The sequence below is a fragment of the Apteryx rowi genome, unplaced genomic scaffold, assembly GCF_003343035.1.
Source record: "Apteryx rowi isolate R43461 unplaced genomic scaffold, aptRow1 scaffold_551, whole genome shotgun sequence".
NCBI lineage: Eukaryota > Metazoa > Chordata > Aves > Apterygiformes > Apterygidae > Apteryx > Apteryx rowi.
In genome coordinates, this window is record NW_020450818.1 from 243,391 (window position 1) to 262,629 (window position 19,239).

At 38.9% G+C, this 19,239-nt stretch overlaps 1 protein-coding gene across 8 annotated transcripts in view; it reads left to right on the plus strand.

The window, feature by feature from the left end:
• Nucleotides 1-734: 734 nt before the first annotated feature.
• The window catches only part of ELAVL2 (ELAV like RNA binding protein 2), a 59,335-nt gene continuing 40,830 nt past the window's right edge, over nucleotides 735-19,239 (plus strand). For 3 of the 8 annotated variants that reach the window (XM_026081526.1, XM_026081530.1, XM_026081531.1), the window contains exons 1-2: nucleotides 7,138-7,209; nucleotides 9,634-9,874. In XM_026081526.1, the coding sequence (XP_025937311.1) occupies nucleotides 7,138-7,209; nucleotides 9,634-9,874 (313 nt within the window). Of the gene's footprint in view, nucleotides 744-7,125; nucleotides 7,210-9,633; nucleotides 9,875-19,239 lie in introns of those variants that run through there. The other 5 variants (XM_026081532.1, XM_026081533.1, XM_026081527.1 and 2 more) reach the window with 3 other exon arrangements.

Consider the following 19,239-nt stretch of genomic DNA (forward strand, 5'->3'; position numbering starts at 1 on the left):
TCAGTCTGGAAGATGAGACCCAGTTGTCTGGTCCCATTGCTGGGCCTTGTCTGGGACATGAGGGACAAACTCTTTTAGCTATATTCTCCTTCAGTGAAAGGAGTGGGAGAGTAGACGGAGAGGCCTTGAAGTTGATGCGTGCCTCCTCCTGAATCAGGAAGAAGTTGGTTTTGTGTGGTGTGGTTTTTCTTTTTTTTGGTGTGTGTGTTTTTTTTGGTTTTTTGTTTTTTTTAATTTGGGCATCTCTTAAGAGTCGCAGTGCACTATTTTGCTTCCTATCTCCAGCTATTTGTAAGACTTTAGCTTTTGAAATTGCTGGAAGAGCACAAGCATGTAACATTGAAAGTATGAAAAGGAAAAGTCTTATGGCCCCTAAACCAAAGAATGAGGTGGAAGTTAAACTGAAGCGGGAGACCTAGCCAGTTCAAGGGGAGCAGGGGCTGTCTGTCTGAATGTGGGTGTTGACTTTGAAACCCTTCTAGGTGTCAAGAGGCCATGTTTAATACAGTACTCAAGCTGTTTACTTCAGCTCTGTTGGATCTCAGGGTTTTGTCTCTTCCGTTATTCACAGCACGCTCAAGAGGACTGCAGGTGCATACGGCTGAAGGGATGATACGTCTGTAGCAAGAGACTGTTCAAGCTTGACTTCCTGCAGGATGCATATGCCCTTTGGCAGGAGTGTATTGCCCTGGATAGCACTTTCTTAGAAGCCTGTGAGCTAGCTAGCATGAGAGATGGTGACAGTGTGGGCCAATGTTTAAATGAACAAGGGCAAAAACTTTTTTTCTGTAGTTGGCACGGTTTTGTGAATGGTGTTGTACAGTTGAAAGGTCTGCATACCTCTTCTCTTGAACAATAGTCTGTCTTAAAGTATTGATCAAGCCTGGAATTGTTCTCAACTTGTGTTTGAGATTTGCTGTTTGGCTCAGGCCTGAGGAAAGGCTTGTGCTTGAAAACTTGTCTTTTACTCAATTATCTCTTTAGACCACCAAGTATATTTTTCCTCTAAGAACTTTTTCTGTTTTAAAAAGAAAAAAAAAAAAACTGATGAAACAACCAAAGACAGTTCAGAATAGTAGATCTGTTTAGAAGACCAGCCTGGATCATAGAATATCTAATTGAATAAAATCAGTCTGGCAGGGGTGGTGATATCTCTTTTATATACCTCAGTAATATCAATGAACTGCTCTGTGTGTGAGCCAGCTATAGTTTTGGTGAAACTTTTATTTAGGTCAGTAGTAATGCAGGTAGTAGTTGGGCAGGACAGGCCCAACTTGACATTTAGTTAGCGTTTTGAATATAATAAATGTTTCTCCTCAGATATCCTGAACCTTTTTTGGATGAAAGATAACAATAAAAAGGAAGAATATTGTTTTTTGTTGGGTTCTCTCATCCTTTGCTTAAGCTTATTAATCCAGCTTGGTGATGCTGTCTCATTCTAGGAATAACTAGTTATGTTTCTATAAGTGATTATGTTCCTATATAATGACCTGAATAATCAGGAACATATTTTTATTGTAGTCTCGCATCTTGAACTGATCATTTAACAGAATGCAGTTATATGTTTCTTTACAGAAGGATATTGGAGTCAATATTTCCAGTGCAATTTCTAAGACTACTTCAGCTTTCTTGTACATCTTCTCCCTTCTCCCCTGTCATGCAGGATCCCCAAGAATTAGCCTATGCTTTTGTTAATTGCTCCTGCATGTTCTCTAGATAGATGAGTTCTTAAATAATGTTCTCATCTTGTTGTACTTATAATTTTGCAGAACTGCTTGCAATTGCTCAATGCTACTAGTTTAAGAGGAAAGAAACCAGCATAAGTCAGTGCAGCATTATTTAGAGCATCTCACAGACTGTTTTGGCTTAAGAATGCCAGCTAGTCAGAACATTAACAGTTTCTGAAGACTTTGCATTTTCTGTGGAGATTTCTTTTGTTCCTTCCTAGGTATACATTTTCATTGTTCCCTGTAAATTCCTACCTTCAGTGCATAACTTATCCTTCTGTCCTTTCAGTGTGGTCACGAGGACTACCAAGCTCTTCCCTCGTAGCAGACTTCATGCCTGTACTGATGGCTCTTTCTCCTCTGACCTTCCAGCAGCTGTCTCCTTGTTGCCCACCTGGAATGGGCAAGGCTGTCTAGCTGCCTCTTTTCTTGCCAAAAACTTCTACAGGTGAACTTCTGCAGCGCTATCCACAAGGATGAATTAAAATCCTTTTGCTCACATCCTGTGTGACTGTTCTTCATATCCATCTTCCACCTCTTCACTCACTTCCTTCTTTTTCTTGCCTTTGCAAAGGCTAAAGTAGGGAAGTGTTAAGCAATATTACGTGTTTAGTGATGAGTACAAGAGCCAGTGTGAAAATGTTTCTCTTCTAACCTAGTCGCTTCAGAGAGAGACTGTGTACTTTGTTTTTACTAATGCATAGCTTGACTACTCTGCTTTCTGCTCTTAAAATTGACTGTATTTAATTTAATAACTCTGTAAGGAAGATTTTGAGAACACCTTATTATCAGAAGATAAGGTTTCTTTCATAAACTTTTGGGGACTTTGATCAATATTATATCACACGAGTTCCTCTTCGTAACTTCTGCATAAACCGAGAGGCTTTTCTCTTGTGCTATGTGAGTTTTCCCCTGGAACAGTTTCCTAATCTAATTTGTGCAGCTTTTTTTTACTGGTGTTGCAGAGGGAATGACACAGAAGTAAGCAGATGTGAGAGTGGGGATGGGTTTTAATGGAGAAATGCTGTCTTATGCTGTTTGAAAACAACGGTGAAACCGCAGGCTAAGATTCATATTGATCAGACTTGTATTTGCAGACTCACCAAGCACAGTCTGTGCCATCATGTGTGAATATTGCAGTAACCAACAAGTTCTCATTGAATCGGGGAACTGGAAGAGTTGTCAGTGTTCTGATCTGAAAAGCAGATGTAGCCTGAAGAGATGCTCTCTGGCTGCCTATATGTGCCTTTACCCATAAAGAGGTTTGAGATGCTCTTTTCTAGCAGCCCTTGCCTCTGCTGGATTCAGCAGCTCGCTCAGACAGGCCTTAGAGTAACTGTGCATCAGCGAATGCTGTGCTCTTGCAGCCCCATAAGGGTTACTGAACTAACACACGCACCTCTTCCTCCCCACCCTCCCCTCCCACACACTCAAGTGTGCTGTTACCTGTATTTCAATAATTAGAATTTACAGTCCTTCCTCTTTACTGATCTTTGTCTTTACTACAGTATTAGTTTGAAGAGTCAACTCAATCTTCTTAAAGATACTATTAAAAAATATTCTTTTTTTGCTGTGTTCTGTTTTCTAAAGCAGAATTAGACTACTGGACTTCTAGCAAATGTGTAGCAACTTGATCAAGTCTAGTGCTGAGTGCTCTTTTCAGTCTGGGCTCCATTCTTTCACTGAATCATCAAACAGTGATGGTTGTTTTTTGTTTTTGGTTAAGATTTAGAAACACTCCTTACAGGCACCAAAAAAAACCCCAAACCAAAAAAAAAAAATCATGAAAACAAAATCCGGTAACATCAGCTTGTCCAAATAGCAATGTGTAATAATTGGCACATGCTTCTGTTCCACTGCCTGTACCCAGAAGGGAAGAGGGAAAATAATGGTCCCTGAAGCATGTTCTGAAAGACCTGATACGCCACTCCTGATGTGTTACTTCTCAGGATGATCTTCAGAAGGATGTTTAGGGCCATGTCTTAGGACCATATGGAGAACATCCAATCAGCTGTGTGTGTTCCTGATGCTGTTGGCATCTGATAGTGCAGCTTTGGTTGCCTTTGGAAAAAGGCAACCTGTTGGAGGGAGATGCATTTAATATCTGCTGTCTGGTCACTTAACTTCAGGATACTGATTTTTGTGTAATCACATTTATATAATAATATCATCTACAAGTATACAGCTTAATCAGACTATGCATCTGTGTAGCAATTTTGATGTGGTATCTATAAATGCAAATATATTCTATATGTAAAAATCCGTATGATATCATTCTAAGTCAAAATGGCAGGGATGTACAGAGGTGGATGAGAAGATGTTAATCAAAACAGCGAAGCGGAACAGATGTTGGGGGGCTTTGTCCACAGCTGTGATGAATGAAGGCTTCTCTAGCCTATGCATATGGGATGTTAATGGTGGCTGGACGGTCTGACCTGTTTTGTCACTGCATCTCGGTTCTGTCTTTGGCTCAGCACTGCCAGGATCCAGGCTCAGTTACTGTTTTTCACTGTGCATGAATGCTTGAGTATGTTACATAATGAAATATGGTTTTTTGTGGTGAAAACAGAGTGGACCAATGCAACTGATTCTTATCAGTGATTGTTACCTCTCTGACTTTAGTCTTGCTAGCTCTGCTTTATTTTATAAAGCACTCTTTTAAAACAAACAAAAAAACCCCTCCTGTTGATATAATTCAGGCTGTTTTATGGCAACCAGGAGTAACTGCATAAACCGTATGGCTTTAACTTCTGAGTGTGTAGCTTCTGATGTCTTTGGTCTAAAAAAAGTGATGGTTGCTTCTCTGCTAGGCAAACTTTACTAATGACTTGCTTGGACTGCAGCTAATTAGAAAATGCCACAGACAGTGTTTAAGGGTATCTGGATATAAAATCTTAAAACTGTGGTTGATTAATTAAAATACATTTATTTAAAGATAAATGGCTCCAATGCAGTACTCATTAGTAAATTGAAATGATCACTATATCTGTTGAACTTAAGAACTTTGTTTTCAGTTAAGTCTGCTTTCAGGACTGTCAAGAACTAGCAGATACCCTTTTCTAACTTCACTTATTACTTTTCTCTTAATCTGAATGTATTTTAAATACATTCTTTAATTTCTTTAACAGATACAGTGAGTCCTGTTTCCTGAACTTAACTAATTTCTCAGTTTTTGAATGCAGTAATTGCTGAACTAGTGTAATAAGTGGAAATGTAATATCTCCACAGAAGACAATATGGTCAAAAGCTGTTTTAGCTCTCCTTTACAGTACCAGTGATTCTTCACTAGTTCAGTATTAAAAAAAAAAAAATCACACTTTTGGAGACTGTTCACAGCTTACATTTTAAATTAACATGCTACACATGGTAGTATAGTATAGTCTTAAATAGCTTATATAATCTTTAATAGTATAGTCTTAAAATAATTATAGGATTGTCTATGTTGGGAATGGATTTTTAAAATCACATTTCTTTATTATGCAATAGATAGCTATATTCCTTTTATTTATACTTTTGCCTCACCTGAAAAAAATATAAGGGTAAGAACAGTTTCCCCCTTCCCCCCCCCGGCCCCAAATTAGATGTGAAATCTTCTGTGTAAGATTGGAAGGAATAAAAATTGTGAAAGAATTGGTAGATCAAAACTTGGTTTTGATACACGGTGGTATAGTAAGGGACTGACCAGTTGTACATTGATGCAAGTATTGTATGGAACACTTCAGTAAAGGTGCAAGTATTACGTAAACTGTAAGTACTTCAAATAAGAGGTGCTTTTTCTTTTTTGAGATGCTGAGATGCTCTAAAACATAGTGAGGTCTACTGATATAGCACACTGAAATCTGGTGCATATAAGTATGCCCTTCTGTAGGCGTTTTCCATCCTCAGCCTGTGGCTCACAGGAAACCTCTCAGATCATGCTATTTTCCTGTGAGATGTAGAAATCTAAATGCATAATCTCTCATGCACATTACTGCAATACCTGAGAAACTTGTAGACTACTGTTTTATTGATGTTTGCTTCATAAAATCTGCCTGGGCTTAACAGAAGTGAGCTGAGATTCTGTGTTTTCATTAATATAACAAGCAGTTATTCAAACAATTGCCTGCGTACAATGGGAGTCCTTCAGAAACTTAGTTGTTGGCATTGTTTTGGGGCTGAGACCAGAGAGAATGCCTTGCAAGCTTGCAGCTGATGTCAAAGCCTGAAGAAAAAGCTAAAGGTCTTGATACCAACCTAGGTTAAAAATAAAGGCCAGGCATCAAGTCAGTTAACCATACTGACTTTGGCAGAAAGTTGAAGTAATTGGAACAAATCTATGCTGTTTTAAAATAGAGAAAGCCTCTGCAAAATACATGTGTGTTTGAAATCCTGTATGAAGCAGTCTTCCAAAAGCTGAATCTCTTTCTTTTTTTGTCAGTTTAAATCTACTGCTCAGATTTTTCTCATCTGCTAACAAGACTTACAGGGCAGGAAGGATAGCTTGGATTTACATCAATCTCAAACTGTGGCAACAGAGTCGGGAGTCATTTCTATTCTTGCCTGTATTGTGGCTATATTTAATAGCTGAACTGTTCGTAATCAGCTGCAAATGGCCCATTAGCTTCATTGGTATCCTCCTACCACTGTTCATTTCAAATCCAGCCGGGTTTGCAATTATCTTTTATTTAAAGGAGGGTTTAAAAAAAAAACACAAAAGCTTGCTTGGGAACAAAAGTACCCTTATGAAGAACTACCTCTTGCATTCCTGTTTATTGGACCAGTTATTTTGGTTGAGAAATGCTTGACTATTGCCATTTGTATGTCCACTAATGTGCTTCAGCAGAACTATTGCAAGAAAACATACTGAATGCAATCTGTGCAAGATTTTAGTTTATTTTTAAAACGTGGTGGCATAGGATTTAAAGAACAGACCAGATTCTAGCAAAGTGGTTGGTCTTGTGTTCTGTATTTTTGTGGGCTGCGGAAGGCAGGTAAGGGGAGTTTTTGAACAGTGCACGATCATCTTACATGCTAATGGAAAATCTACTCTTTGCATTTCCTTCCTTTCCTCTTCCTTCAGTCTTGCAAATGTGAAAAAAATTGTGCTGTGGTGTGGTTCCTTTTAGGTATGGTGTGGTTCTTGCGGTAGTTTCCAGGCTAGATGCGGAGAACTTAGATTGCGCTGTCTTTTAAATCGTCTCTTAAAAGTAAGCATCTCAAATTGTGTAAGAAGAGTAATTTTTGAACTGAATTTGGACAGATTAGATTGGAATTGCCTAAAATTCAATTAAGCCACACTGCATGGACGTGCTGGGAATATAAATAAATACAATTACTGTAAATTTGTACAAACTGATTTGTTGCATTCTCTTGCTAATCTAACATACGGTACTTTTTGTGTCCATATTGCAGACGGCAACTCCAAACTAACATGGCAGTCAGACTGTGTGATGTGGCTTCTCTGCTTAGAAGTGGTTCGTGGGCAGCAGAGCCTTGGACTGGGGTCTGTGGGATTTTTCTTAAATTCTGTAGGCTACTTTTTTACATGTTAATAGTGCTGAGGCCATACCAAACTCCTTAAGTTTTCATTTGGCACTTTAACCCTGTTCATTATAGGCTGTAGGTTGTGTCCCTATTCTGTCAGGGCCTGGAGTACGCTGGTGTACCACGACAACTTTTTGCCTAACATGGTGATCTCCTGTAGAAATTAAACTGCAGTGGTTTGCCTTTCTTCTAATGTCAATCAGATTTAGTGCTAATTCAAAACATCCAGTGGATAACTGAAGAGTAGCATTGTACTAAAATGGTTTTGGTATGGTCTGAATACTAATTTGCAGTAACTTTAAGAACCTGTATACTGTGTATTTTTGATTACTATTTTAAAACTGTGTTTACAATTCTTATTCTAATAAATTGTTTGAAAATTGTAAATTTATCTCTTAAACTATTTCTGGATGAAAAATGTGATAACTGCCGAAGATGTGGTTTGTGTTTTGTGAACAGTTGTATTCAGCCTATCAATGGAATATGCATTATTTGTAAAATGTATTAGTATCACTTTATTCAGACCAGATGGCTTTATAGCTGAGAAATGCTGTAATTTCAGCACACACAGGCTACTGCAGCTGTTCACTTGAATGTTGGCTTAGGATTTCATTCTTGCCACCTGAACATCAAAATAAATGTGCAATTAAGTGAGGATTGTTTGTTGTCCTTGCTAAATCTTGCTTATTTTGATCAATGAACACTTTAATTTTTTTATGCAATCCTAGAGAGCTTCAGTCAGAGCGCAGCATTTGTGGCTACCAGCTCTGCCGGAGAAGCTGGCATTTTAGAAAGTAATTTGTCTTAATTGGCCTCAGCTACTTCCTCAGCTTTTCAGCAGACTGGTTTTGTCACAGTGCCAGGAGCAGGTTACCCCTAGGAGTGTGTCACATAAGAAAACTGTAGCTATTCCAGTGGTAGCTCCTCAGGAAAACTGGATCACAGTTTTATATTAAAAGCTCCTAATAAACATCTTCCCTTTACTAAAATAACTTATTGGAGAATAGTTCTGTATGCAAAACATAAAAATGTTTTTCCAGGAATGTCTGAATTATAGTTTAAGACACTCAACCTAATGCTTCTGTAATGTTTTTAGGAGACTTACTAAAATTCAAATTTGCAGTCACTGAGTGAATTGATTTAGCTGTTTGGTTATGCATTGATTGGATATACCTCTGTGAACAGGGGACTTAGATGAAAATCCAGAGGTCCCTTCCAACCTAAATTATTCTATGATTTTGGGATAGGCTTTTTCATGTGAGGAAAAATTTCCTCTAGAAACTTTGCTATGAAGCTGGGTTTCAATGATTACTGGATTTTTTTTTTTTTAATGAAACTGTTTTGATCAGTCTTGCTTCTGTATTGAAGTGTCTGTTAATGGATAACAAATCTACAGAACTTTCTGTTGTGAGTTGTCCTGTGTAGCTGGTCTCTAACTGGGTAGGCAAGTCTTGGATATTTGGTCACCACTGAAAACCTACTATATTTACCAGCCACTACCATTCAGTGAGTACCTGAAATGCCAGAGTGCCTTTTCTACATCTGGCAACTCCTGGGCGTTTTTCTAAATGACTGATGCTATATCTGCCAGCTGTTCAGCCAGTTATTTTTGGATAAAATACACAAGTTTTTGGAGTGGTGATCGCTCACTTATTTTGATGTCTAACAGTAAATCAAGTAGAGTGTCAAATTTAACTGTTTTGGGTTGGTGGGGAAGGGAAGAAGAAATGGAAACCAGTACGTTTCAATTTAATCAAATCTGAAATGCATTAAAAACCTATTTCCACTCAGTGTAGGCAGCAGAGTGACCTAAGGGTTATCAAGGAAGAGTTTTCCATCACAGCACATCCATTTAGCTCTAAGTATCCCTTTTTAAAAAAAACTATTAAGCTTCCAGTGCTTACCAGGAATAGGCGGAGGACGCAGTTAACACCCCACTATTTTTTTGAAAAATAACCATAAAACCAAATACTGTCATTTTAAAAACAAGATTAATGTCTCTTCAGTTCTTGGCTGTAAATTAACAGTACTGATTAGCCTTGCAGCTGGCTCATTCTGCATGGTAACTTCTGTACCAGAAAGGCTATGATGCCCCTAAATGACGAAGTTGGGGAGGAGGGCAGAAATCAAATTTTGCTATTGATTTCTTTCAGGTAACTCCTCAGAGATATTTTAGTGACAACTTTATTTGCCTCTATGTTTCTAAAATATTGGCCTTGACTAACAGTTAATTTTTATTTATTTATTTTGCATGCAGAGAAGATATTATACAAGCCTGGCAATACCAGTTCTATATAGTGACAAGTTTTTAAATTTTTGCCTGGACTTTCCCTAATGATTGTGAAATACGAGTTTTGATGGTTCTTATTTTCTGTGTTTTTAGCAGGTGATAGCTGCCATGGAAACACAACTGTCTAACGGACCAACATGCAATAACACAGCCAATGGTTCAACCGCCATAAACAATTGCTCATCGCCAGTTGATTCGGGGAACGTAGAAGACAGCAAGACCAATTTAATAGTCAACTATCTTCCGCAGAACATGACGCAGGAAGAGCTGAAGAGTCTGTTTGGCAGCATTGGTGAGATAGAATCCTGCAAGCTTGTAAGAGACAAAATAACAGGTATGTTGGTGCTACAATTTTTTTGCATCCACATATCTTCCCTCTCCGGTACTGAGCTTTCAGCTGGTATTTTACAGTTTTCTAAATCATAGAGTAAAGGCAGAAAAAATAAATGTGGTCATCACTAGGCTGAAGGAATTTAACTGTATTACAATCTTGATTATGCACAAAAAAATTGAAGTGTTTGTATTTGCATTTCATCCAGGTTTGTATATGAGCATTATAAATGCTAACAGGGCCTTTAAATACTCTGGGCAAGACAATCTAAGTCTTTAGAAAGAAGATTTAGATATGGAAAAGCAGAGAATTATACAAGATTTGCTTGAGTTTTTGTTTAACTCTGCTGGAACTATGACTTTGTTAGCCCTGGCTGATACAAAACTAACTTTCCGAAGGATGGGAATTAAAATTGTACTTTGGGGAAAAGGATGGCTTTCTAAGTGAAACAGCTTTTGAACTGCAGCATTTATGGCACTTTTCTTTAGAATACATGCTTAAGCAATGTGTGCTGTCTGAGAATGCAAGTATGAACTGCAGAATGAGAAGCAGTACAGAGTGTCTTGTGTTAGCACTTTATTTTAGCAGCTGTTGTACAAGTCACTCATGTATTTAGATCAGTCATTTCAATTTGCAGGAATTATCAGGCAGATGCATACACTTAAAAAGTGAAAGGGTGAATGGCAAAGTTTTGTTTGTATCTCATTTCCAATTGTCAACTCTTCAAGCTCTGTCCTATTAAAAAAGGATTGGCATACACCTTATGTTGACACTGCGTGTTAGCTGTGGACAGAAGCATTGACTTTGGCACTTAATATCCTGGCTTGGTGCACAGTCTTCAGTTTTGCAGCTTTGAAGAATATGTCTTTATGTTCTTGGTTGCAGCTCCTGAATGTGCTGTTTAGCTTCTGTGTTTAAAACTGTTCTTCAAGGCTCTGTTCTTCATCTTTTGATCTAAGAGATGGAAGAGACTTCTCTTGTACAGAAAGGTAGTGGCAGAACATAAGCACTAAATAAATCTCACACACTATATAAAATCTTTTTATTGTGATTCAGTGTTCCCAGAGCAGCAACACTGAGTAGGAAGATAAAAGTTTGTGTGTTGTATGCAGCTTCAACCTCTTCCAGACAGTTTTGTTCATGTTGGTGGATTGGGTGTATTACAGAGCTGTGTTCCCAACAGAGCGCAAAAAATAGCAAAGACTGAAGATTAAAGAACCTTCAGGCAGCTTCAGCACAGACCCTAGGACTTCTTTCTTCGTTAGCTTGCAGCATCTGCTTTCTTCTCCTGTCCTGAGTACTTCTAGCATGGCAGTATGAAGCTCTACCAGCTTTGTCTGCATTGGTGCTAGCGCTGCTGTGTTGTTGGTGAAAGGGTGATACTTAAGTAGAAATATGGCAGGAAAAAGCTAGTGTGGGGAATATTCCCCCATTGTTCTGTTCAGCTATGTCTGCATCTGCCTAGAGTTAGCAGAGTGAGGTAAGTTACGCAGCTGTTCTCCTAAGCTGACCATCTAGTCTGCTGCATAGCGAGACAGAATTTTGCCTCAGCTTGTAACTATCTGAATATCACAAAAGGCTTTAATTGCCAGGATTCATACCCGTGTACTGCTAATACACGGTTAGTCAAAATATTGATTTGACACTTGGGTATTTTTCAGAAGTTATCATCTTTTTGAGGATTTTTTTTTTTTCTGTCATCGTTCTTTCTCTGCCCCCTGGAGACAACAGCTGTGATGGTGTCTGATCAGTTTTACTTGTGTTTTGGTCTGAGAATGCCCTATTCCACATAAAGGGGATGTTTGGCCTTGCTCACTTATGATTCTAGGTCTTGGCTGTTCTAATCTCTAGGCAGTTCTGTTTGACAAACTACGCTTCTGTATCCCTAGGCACAAGTTGGATTCAGGTCTCACTCCTCGACCTCCTCCAGTTTAACTCTGCACAGCACCTGTGGAAATGCACATGGTCAATTTTAATCTTTTTTTTAAGATTCCCAAAGAGAAGGAGAAATAGCTATACTCAAGTCTGCTCCCAAGATTGCAAGAATGGGATTCATTTGAAGTCTTGGTCTCTTCTACTGACTATACTACACATACAGTTTTTACTTGCTAATTTGAAGGGAATTTCCTCCAAACAGGGTAATCTTGCTTAAAGGAAGGAACAATGCCTTTTTTAAAGGAGGCTGCCAAAATGGATCCCTCTGTCCTAGTGAATTCAGTAGGCCGTGCTTCGTGGCTCTTTCTTATTTCAGTTAGTGATTGGTGAGATCTTCTCTCATCAGCCCCTCCCTGAGGTAAAGACCATATAGTGACACAGACTGGGTCAAACTAAGAGGCTGTGTAAGGCCCAACACTGATCTTGTCGCTTCCTTCCTATTTAATAGTCTCTGATTTTGATGCCCTTTTAATGAAAGCTTTTTTTGCCTCTCCATTGGAACTTAAGGACCAGCATTATTCTCCATAGCAGATGGTTTGCTTTTAAGATATTGGGTAGTGAAATGGTTAAATCAAATCCATAAAGTACCTGGCTCCAGCATTATTGCCTTGGCTACTAAAACTACTGCCTCTAGTCCTTCTGGCCTGGCACTGGACTCTACCAAACCTCATGACAGTGTCTGCTTTTCACTTCAGGGAATGTTGAACATGCTTGGGTATGTCAGACAAACTAGATGGAGTAGATGCCACATGTTGCTGTCTTCAGCTAACAGCTGGCTCATACAGAAAATAAGGCTAACTTCTATTAAGGTAATGAACTTAGTGCTTCAAAACACAAGATTTTTGCCTTAATTGCTTCCTGTCCTTTTGTTCTAGGAGCAGAGAAATGTAACTGGCACTGATGTGATGCCCACTGGCACTGATGAAGTTTGCGTAATGGCTGTTCAAGGTGTTTACCACTTGTCTTGCAGATCTGAGTCTGCATATTTAGCATTCCTTATTAAAGTTGCTAAACCATGGCATGCTTTTCCCAACTAAAGATTGCTAGAGGCACACAGAGATGAGCCTCAAGGCCTTAATGATAGATGTTCAAATTGCACACATCCTTACACGATATTTTTGATATTTGGAACCTAGAAGCTCAGTTTGCTTCTCAGTGTCAAACGACTCCTTCTCTGGGAATAGAGAATGCAGTAAGACTTAATGTCAGATCTCTCATTTGAAGGTATGATGTTTTTTCTGAAGCGTAAAGTGATGCCTAAGAAGGATCCTTAAGTTAAGTTACACTCTTTGTAGGAGAGAGCTATTGGAGATAGTGGTGTTTCCTCTCTATCAGACAGCAGCTCCTGAGCTTTCAGAGGCATACATTCCAGCTGCCAGCAAACACACTGCATCAGTCTTGTTCTAAAAGGTTTCAGTATGTATGAGACTGAGAAATATATCTGACCTCATAACTGCATTGGGAGCAATACTTCTAATTTGAGAAGCCTGAAGCAAGATTATCTTGTGTTAGTGGATGCTGGGGAGAAAGAGCTCTAGGTTTAGTCCTGTTCTTCTCATTCATCTTCAGGCCTTACAGGGAGAGTGCTTGGGAAGCAAGTTTTCCTTTTTTTTTTCCTACAATCTGGAACAGGGGATTGTTACCAGATTTGGCATGAATTTCAGGATTCTTTGCTGTTTTAACACCAGAATTAAGAAACTAAGATGTTCATCTTAAGTGAACTGCCATGAGTCCTAGATACTTAGCAAATACCTTCAATCAGTAAAAAGCTAGAGAGCATAGAAATTAAAATACATATTTGTATAGACTAAATCACAGAATGAGACTTGAAGCAGTAAAGCATTGGTCTACCTTTGACTGTCTAATTCAGATTGGTCTACATCACTATTGGATGCATCATCTGGCCCCATTCTCCTTTCTTCAGGAAGTAAAACTTTGTGTAAAATATCTCAGAAGAACTGTTTGCCAAGCAGATAAGACAACTCCAGTATAGAAGCCCTAGGAAGTTTGGTATTATCTGCATGGGTGAATGAGAAACCAAACAGTTCAGAAAAAAGCAATAATGGAAAATTAGGAACAAGCTCTCTAGCTCAGCAATGAAATATTCTCTGAAGAAAACAAGAAATGCTAACCCATCTGTCCATATAGGTAGGCAGTGTTGGATTTCTGAGACCTGCTACATCCTGGGTCACTAGTGCAGTGTACTGAAATTCAGAGAAATCAAGGGAAGAAACTAATGTCGTGCCCCAAATTATTGCTAGAAGAATCCTGTTGGCTTTAACCAAATTATCTCCCATTACCACCACTGGAGTGGGTTTAAGGCTGTGTTTTAGGAGTACCACGGTTCCTTGAAGCTGTCTGAACACTTAAGGGTCCAGTCAAGTTGAGCTTGAGGGCCTCCCTGTCTCTGGAAAACTTCTTGGAGGAAAAGGAGACACCCTGGAGTTCACTCTTTCATTTCATATGAGCAGTCTGAAGCTTTGTTTATTAGGGGCTGCATTAGCAGTTTCGGTAGTGCTTAGCATTTTTCCATGAAGGGGAACTCATTTGAACAATATCTTAATTTCAGCCAGTGGTTATAGTTCTTTGCAATGTGTTGTCTACATAAAGTTTGTGTCCTTTATTCCTTCTTATATAATGGTTCATTTGTGAAGGATGTAGGGCAGAGAGCTGAAGTGCAGAAAGGACAGACCCACCTCTTTCCCTCCTGGTCATCTCAGAGCATGCCGTGTACAGCCCGACTTGCTATGGGGACACCTTTTGCAGCTGAAGTGGAAAATACTTGCTCAGCTAATGGAAAAACACTGACAGTCTTCTCGGCAGGGGTTGTAACCATTTGTTTACTGCTCTGTTTTATTGAAGGTAGAGAAATTAAACCATGATGCTAATCAGGATTCTGAATTGTGCTGTGCATTAGTTTCTCCATTTGGAGAACCCCATCAACAAAAGCAGCACACAAGTGAGGCATGAGTTGTCACCTATCTTCACTTGCAAACCAAATAATTCATCCGAAATAGTCATCTTGCACAAATATTTTGGGGTCTAAGTGAACTCTTAAAAGCTTTTGACTTGATTCAGGTATATTTCCAAGGTGCAGATATGTTAAGTACCTGGTACAAAACTACCAGATAACTACTTTTAGTTCTGCAATAGGTGGGGGACCATGGTCTCTGCAAAGCAGCAACTGAATTCTTATCACCTGTTCTGAATAACCATTTAATTTAGTATCCGTATGCTTACATATTTAAAAGCATTAGATAACTGTTAATCTTGTGTAATTGTGAAAACTAAGCTGCAAATGCATTCTGTTCTACCTTCTCCCTTTACTTTTAATGAAGTCTTAATTATCAAACCAATTTTTAGCCCTCATCTCTATGACAAGCTATGAATGTCCTTCCTTTGGTTTAAGCATTAGAAGCTTAAGCTCTCTACCCCAGAATAGGTCTATTCAGCAGCTGTTTAGGAATGCAAGAGATGGTGATAGCTGTCACTTAAGTCAACACTTATATTAATGTGGCAAACTGAGTTTTATAGAGTGACTTTTCTGAAACCTAAATAGGCAAAATGGCAGTGAATGTGGTGGTGTTATGAAAAGGAAGACTGCACTTTCCTGCTCTATTATACTGAAGTGGGAAATCAGTTCTGTATCTGGAAAATAAATGTTTAGTTTTAGCATGGTAGAAGCTGCATGACTTGAAGCCTTTGCTTCTTTGTCACTTTCCCAGCAGTGCTTAAGGAGTTGTCACCTTTCTGGATGCTCTTTAGAGGAATTCACTGTCTCACTTCTGAGAACGGTTGAAATCAGATTTCATGAACTTGGCAGAATGTCTTCGTTTTCTGAGCTTCAAAGGGCCTGTTGTGGTTCTCTTATTGCAATAATGCATATGCTTAGAAATTTCACAAATTTCTTGATCTAAAAGAAAATTTGTTGGTTGACAGGTAAGTTTTTCCTGTCTTTTTTGGTAGAGCACGTTTGAACTAGTAACACTGCATATATGAAGATACTGTAAGTTTGCAGTTTGGTGTGCAAGCCTGTGTTACCTGGAACACAAGGCAGGATACATCTAGAGATCAGCCTGGAAAGGTGTTTCACAGCGATAGATTGTGTAGCTGAAATTACTGTTAATAGCCTGTTCCATTTAGTACAAGGAGCCGGGTGCTCCCCACCTAACTCTTCTTTTTGCATCGCTATTTACTGACATGTCGTCTTCCTGCAAATCGAAGGGTAAGGGTTTTATTATGTGGCCCTTAACTTCCACTGACTTTCACAATCTAGATACTAGAGTGTGATGAACAGATGCAAGGGGGAAGAATCATATTGCTCTCTCTTTCTCTGCTCCAGTCTAGAAACAGTTGTAGTCTGTCTTGTCTTGTTTAATTCTATCTTGCCCTCTGCTGATGCTAATTTCCCACATGCTCATAATTGTTGTCCTGTAACTGTTCTGTTGGTCATAGTTTGGATGTAAAATGCAGTACACAGATCAGCAGGTGCCTAGGACTACAGTTTTGAAAAGAATGCCTGAAAGTTGAGTGTTTCCAGAAAATTGATGCAGCTGTGGCCAGTATGCTTGGACTTAATGTTTGTACAGAAATAGTTTTTAATTGTTAATGCTGAAATGTCTCATGCTTGTTCTCTGTATTGTTTTCCTTGAAGAGCCATGGTAACAAGTGCAAAAGATTCTGGGTTACTTGCAACAGAAAATAGCAAACTTGTGTGGAATTAGAAATGATGATGTTGTCCAAGGATTTGAGCTTTATCACATTAAGTATTACAGCAGTAGTAGTTCCAGTAATATTGGTCATAATTCAGTGCATGTTCTGCATACACGTGTGATTACTGAAATGTTAAGAGGAGCACTGGGCTGTCAAGACGCTCCGTTCGGGAGCACTCTAGTTTTGCAGGGTTTGAAGGGAAACACCTGGTTATAAAGCTTTACTGCAGTCTGCCCAAATGGTTGTCTGAGGCTGTGAAATTCCTTTTTCTGGAGGGAAAGGTGCTCTGTTTGAGCAGAGCACGACTGGAATACTGGTCTCATAGAGACCAGGCCAAACAGCTTCTGATTTGAGCAGCAGCGTGGACCAAAGGTACTGCCTGGCAGACTGCATCTTCCCAGCAGGACGCCTTGCGCAGGCCTGGACTAGGTGTGAAATTAAGAATAAAAAAGTGTGACTGAAGACAGCTTTATACACATGTGTATGACAAAACAGACTGCCTGGTCTGTTCTTTCTGGAGCAACTTGCTTAAGGAATTTCAAACATGGATTTGGGGAGGGAGGAGGAACAGGGTTTGCTGTTAACACCAGCTTTTTAGTTTTCATGAAACTCCATGTTTTGAAGCCTGCAGCTGTTAAAAATGCAGTTTCTGACGTGGCATAGGGACTCAGTGTGTTGAAGCAAGAAGAAAGTGTAAAAACAAAGAGTTGTCCTATTTAGCTGGTGATTAGAATAACGTTCATTTGTCTGGATTGCAGGAATAAACCTGAACAAGTTCGTCTTTCAAACAATACTGATGTATGGATCCAGAGCATTATTAGTGGAAAATTCCCAAGTGTGTTAATACTGTATGTCACAGTGTCTTTTCTCTGATAGGTAGCATTGCTGTTTAACGTTACCAAAAGGAAATAATGGAAATTACTGTACTTTTTCATAGTAAACTACATAACTTATTGTGTCATATATCTTCTGAAAATGATTCATGCAGACAGGTGGAGATGAAGTAACTTCTTTTATTGTATGCTGTTCAAGATAGTGTGTGTTTGTCTTTGCTCTTCCAAAAATGTCTGCTCCTTTGCAGGCATAGACACTGTTTTCAGAAGGTTTTAGGCTTTCAGAAGCTTCCAGGCTGCATTTTTTTTTTTTTCCAAACAGAACGGTAACTGAAGGAATGGTTCAATTTCATGTCTGCGGAGTCTGTTTTGGTACTCAATTACTATTTAATCAGCCCTTACTACTGACATTGATGTGAAAACAAGCTATTTTTAAAATGGTTAAACTGCTTATTCAACTCTATTTTAACCTGATTTAATGAGCTGATCTCAAGATACATAGCATAAGCACGCACTTAAAAAATGCTTTAAAACCGGAACATTTTTAAGACTAAATGTGATTAGGAAGCTTTCTGAATGTACTGAATCAAAATATCCATCTTGATAAATCATTCTGTTTTTCAGCAAGCACTGTGCTTTTTGATGGGATTAATGCAATATACATATTTTCTCTGGCACTCTTCTGCAGACAAAGATTAAAATCCACTCTTGTCAGAGTGGTGGCAGCGGTTTACAAGAACCCCAAGGCAGTGTTGCAGTGCTCAAGCTGCCAGCGCTCCTCTACTGATACAAGATACTCTTGAGTACTTTTAGCAGTGATAGTGCTCGTTGTTCACATCTTTGAAATCCCCAGGTTGTGTAYGTGGTGTGTTTTATTAATCCAAATGTTTCCTCTTAGGTGCTTATAAGTATAAAGTGCTTTGATATATCCTAGTGATTCTAGGTCAGCTGTTGTGAATAAATGTTAATTCCAGTGCAAGTGCTATGCTTTAGGGGAGACCTCAAGTAATCAGACTTTAAAGGTTTCCAAAGTTTTTACATGCCACCATGCCTTTCAGTGTGTGAGATCAGTGGCAAGTATTTCTAATAGTTCAGACTTCTGTTTCAGTAAAATCTGGCTTGTTGTGGTTAGCAGTGTTGCTGGCTTGCACGGCCTGAAGCCCTTGCCCTTTTGGGATGTCATATGGATTTTGTGGAAATGGGTATCCCTAGAGAAAGTAAGTACTCTTTCTTCATCACCACAAGCAGAGTGGTAAACAGGCATGCAAGACTTCCTTCTGCAGGTGGTCCTAACAGGTTTGCGGTCAGTCCATGATGTATTGAAGCAGCTAGTGTATCATGTTAGAGAAGCAAGAATCTGAGCTTCTTTTAACTTCATGTTTTTATACTTACTCTACTGTATGAAAGCCATTATCTTTACATTTGGTTCTCTTACATCATGATGCACTTCTTAACCTGGCAACTCTCACACCACAAACTTTTCAGGTGACATTGTGTTTCTCTGTACACAACTGCAGAACAGGGACTTACTGTACTGTTCTTTGGACTTTCTTTTGTCTTTCTTGGACTATGCCAAGTGTGAATTGAAGAGGATTGGAAGTTGTAGAAGTCAACAAAAGAAGAAAAAAATGTGAGCCTCTTTTTTGTGACATAATTATTTAATCCACATGAGAAGGGAAAATAACTGACACAAATACAGCTGAAATCCTGGATTTCATTTTAAGGTTTACTTAAGATCCCTTTAACAATTTTTATAGAAGTGATCAAATGCCAGAGTTAAAGGCATGGCTATGTTATGTTCAAGGGCTTCCACATTACTAATCAACTGCTTCAGCCACTTTTTTTTGAGATGCTTAGTAGAACTATGACCAAAACAGGACTTGTAAT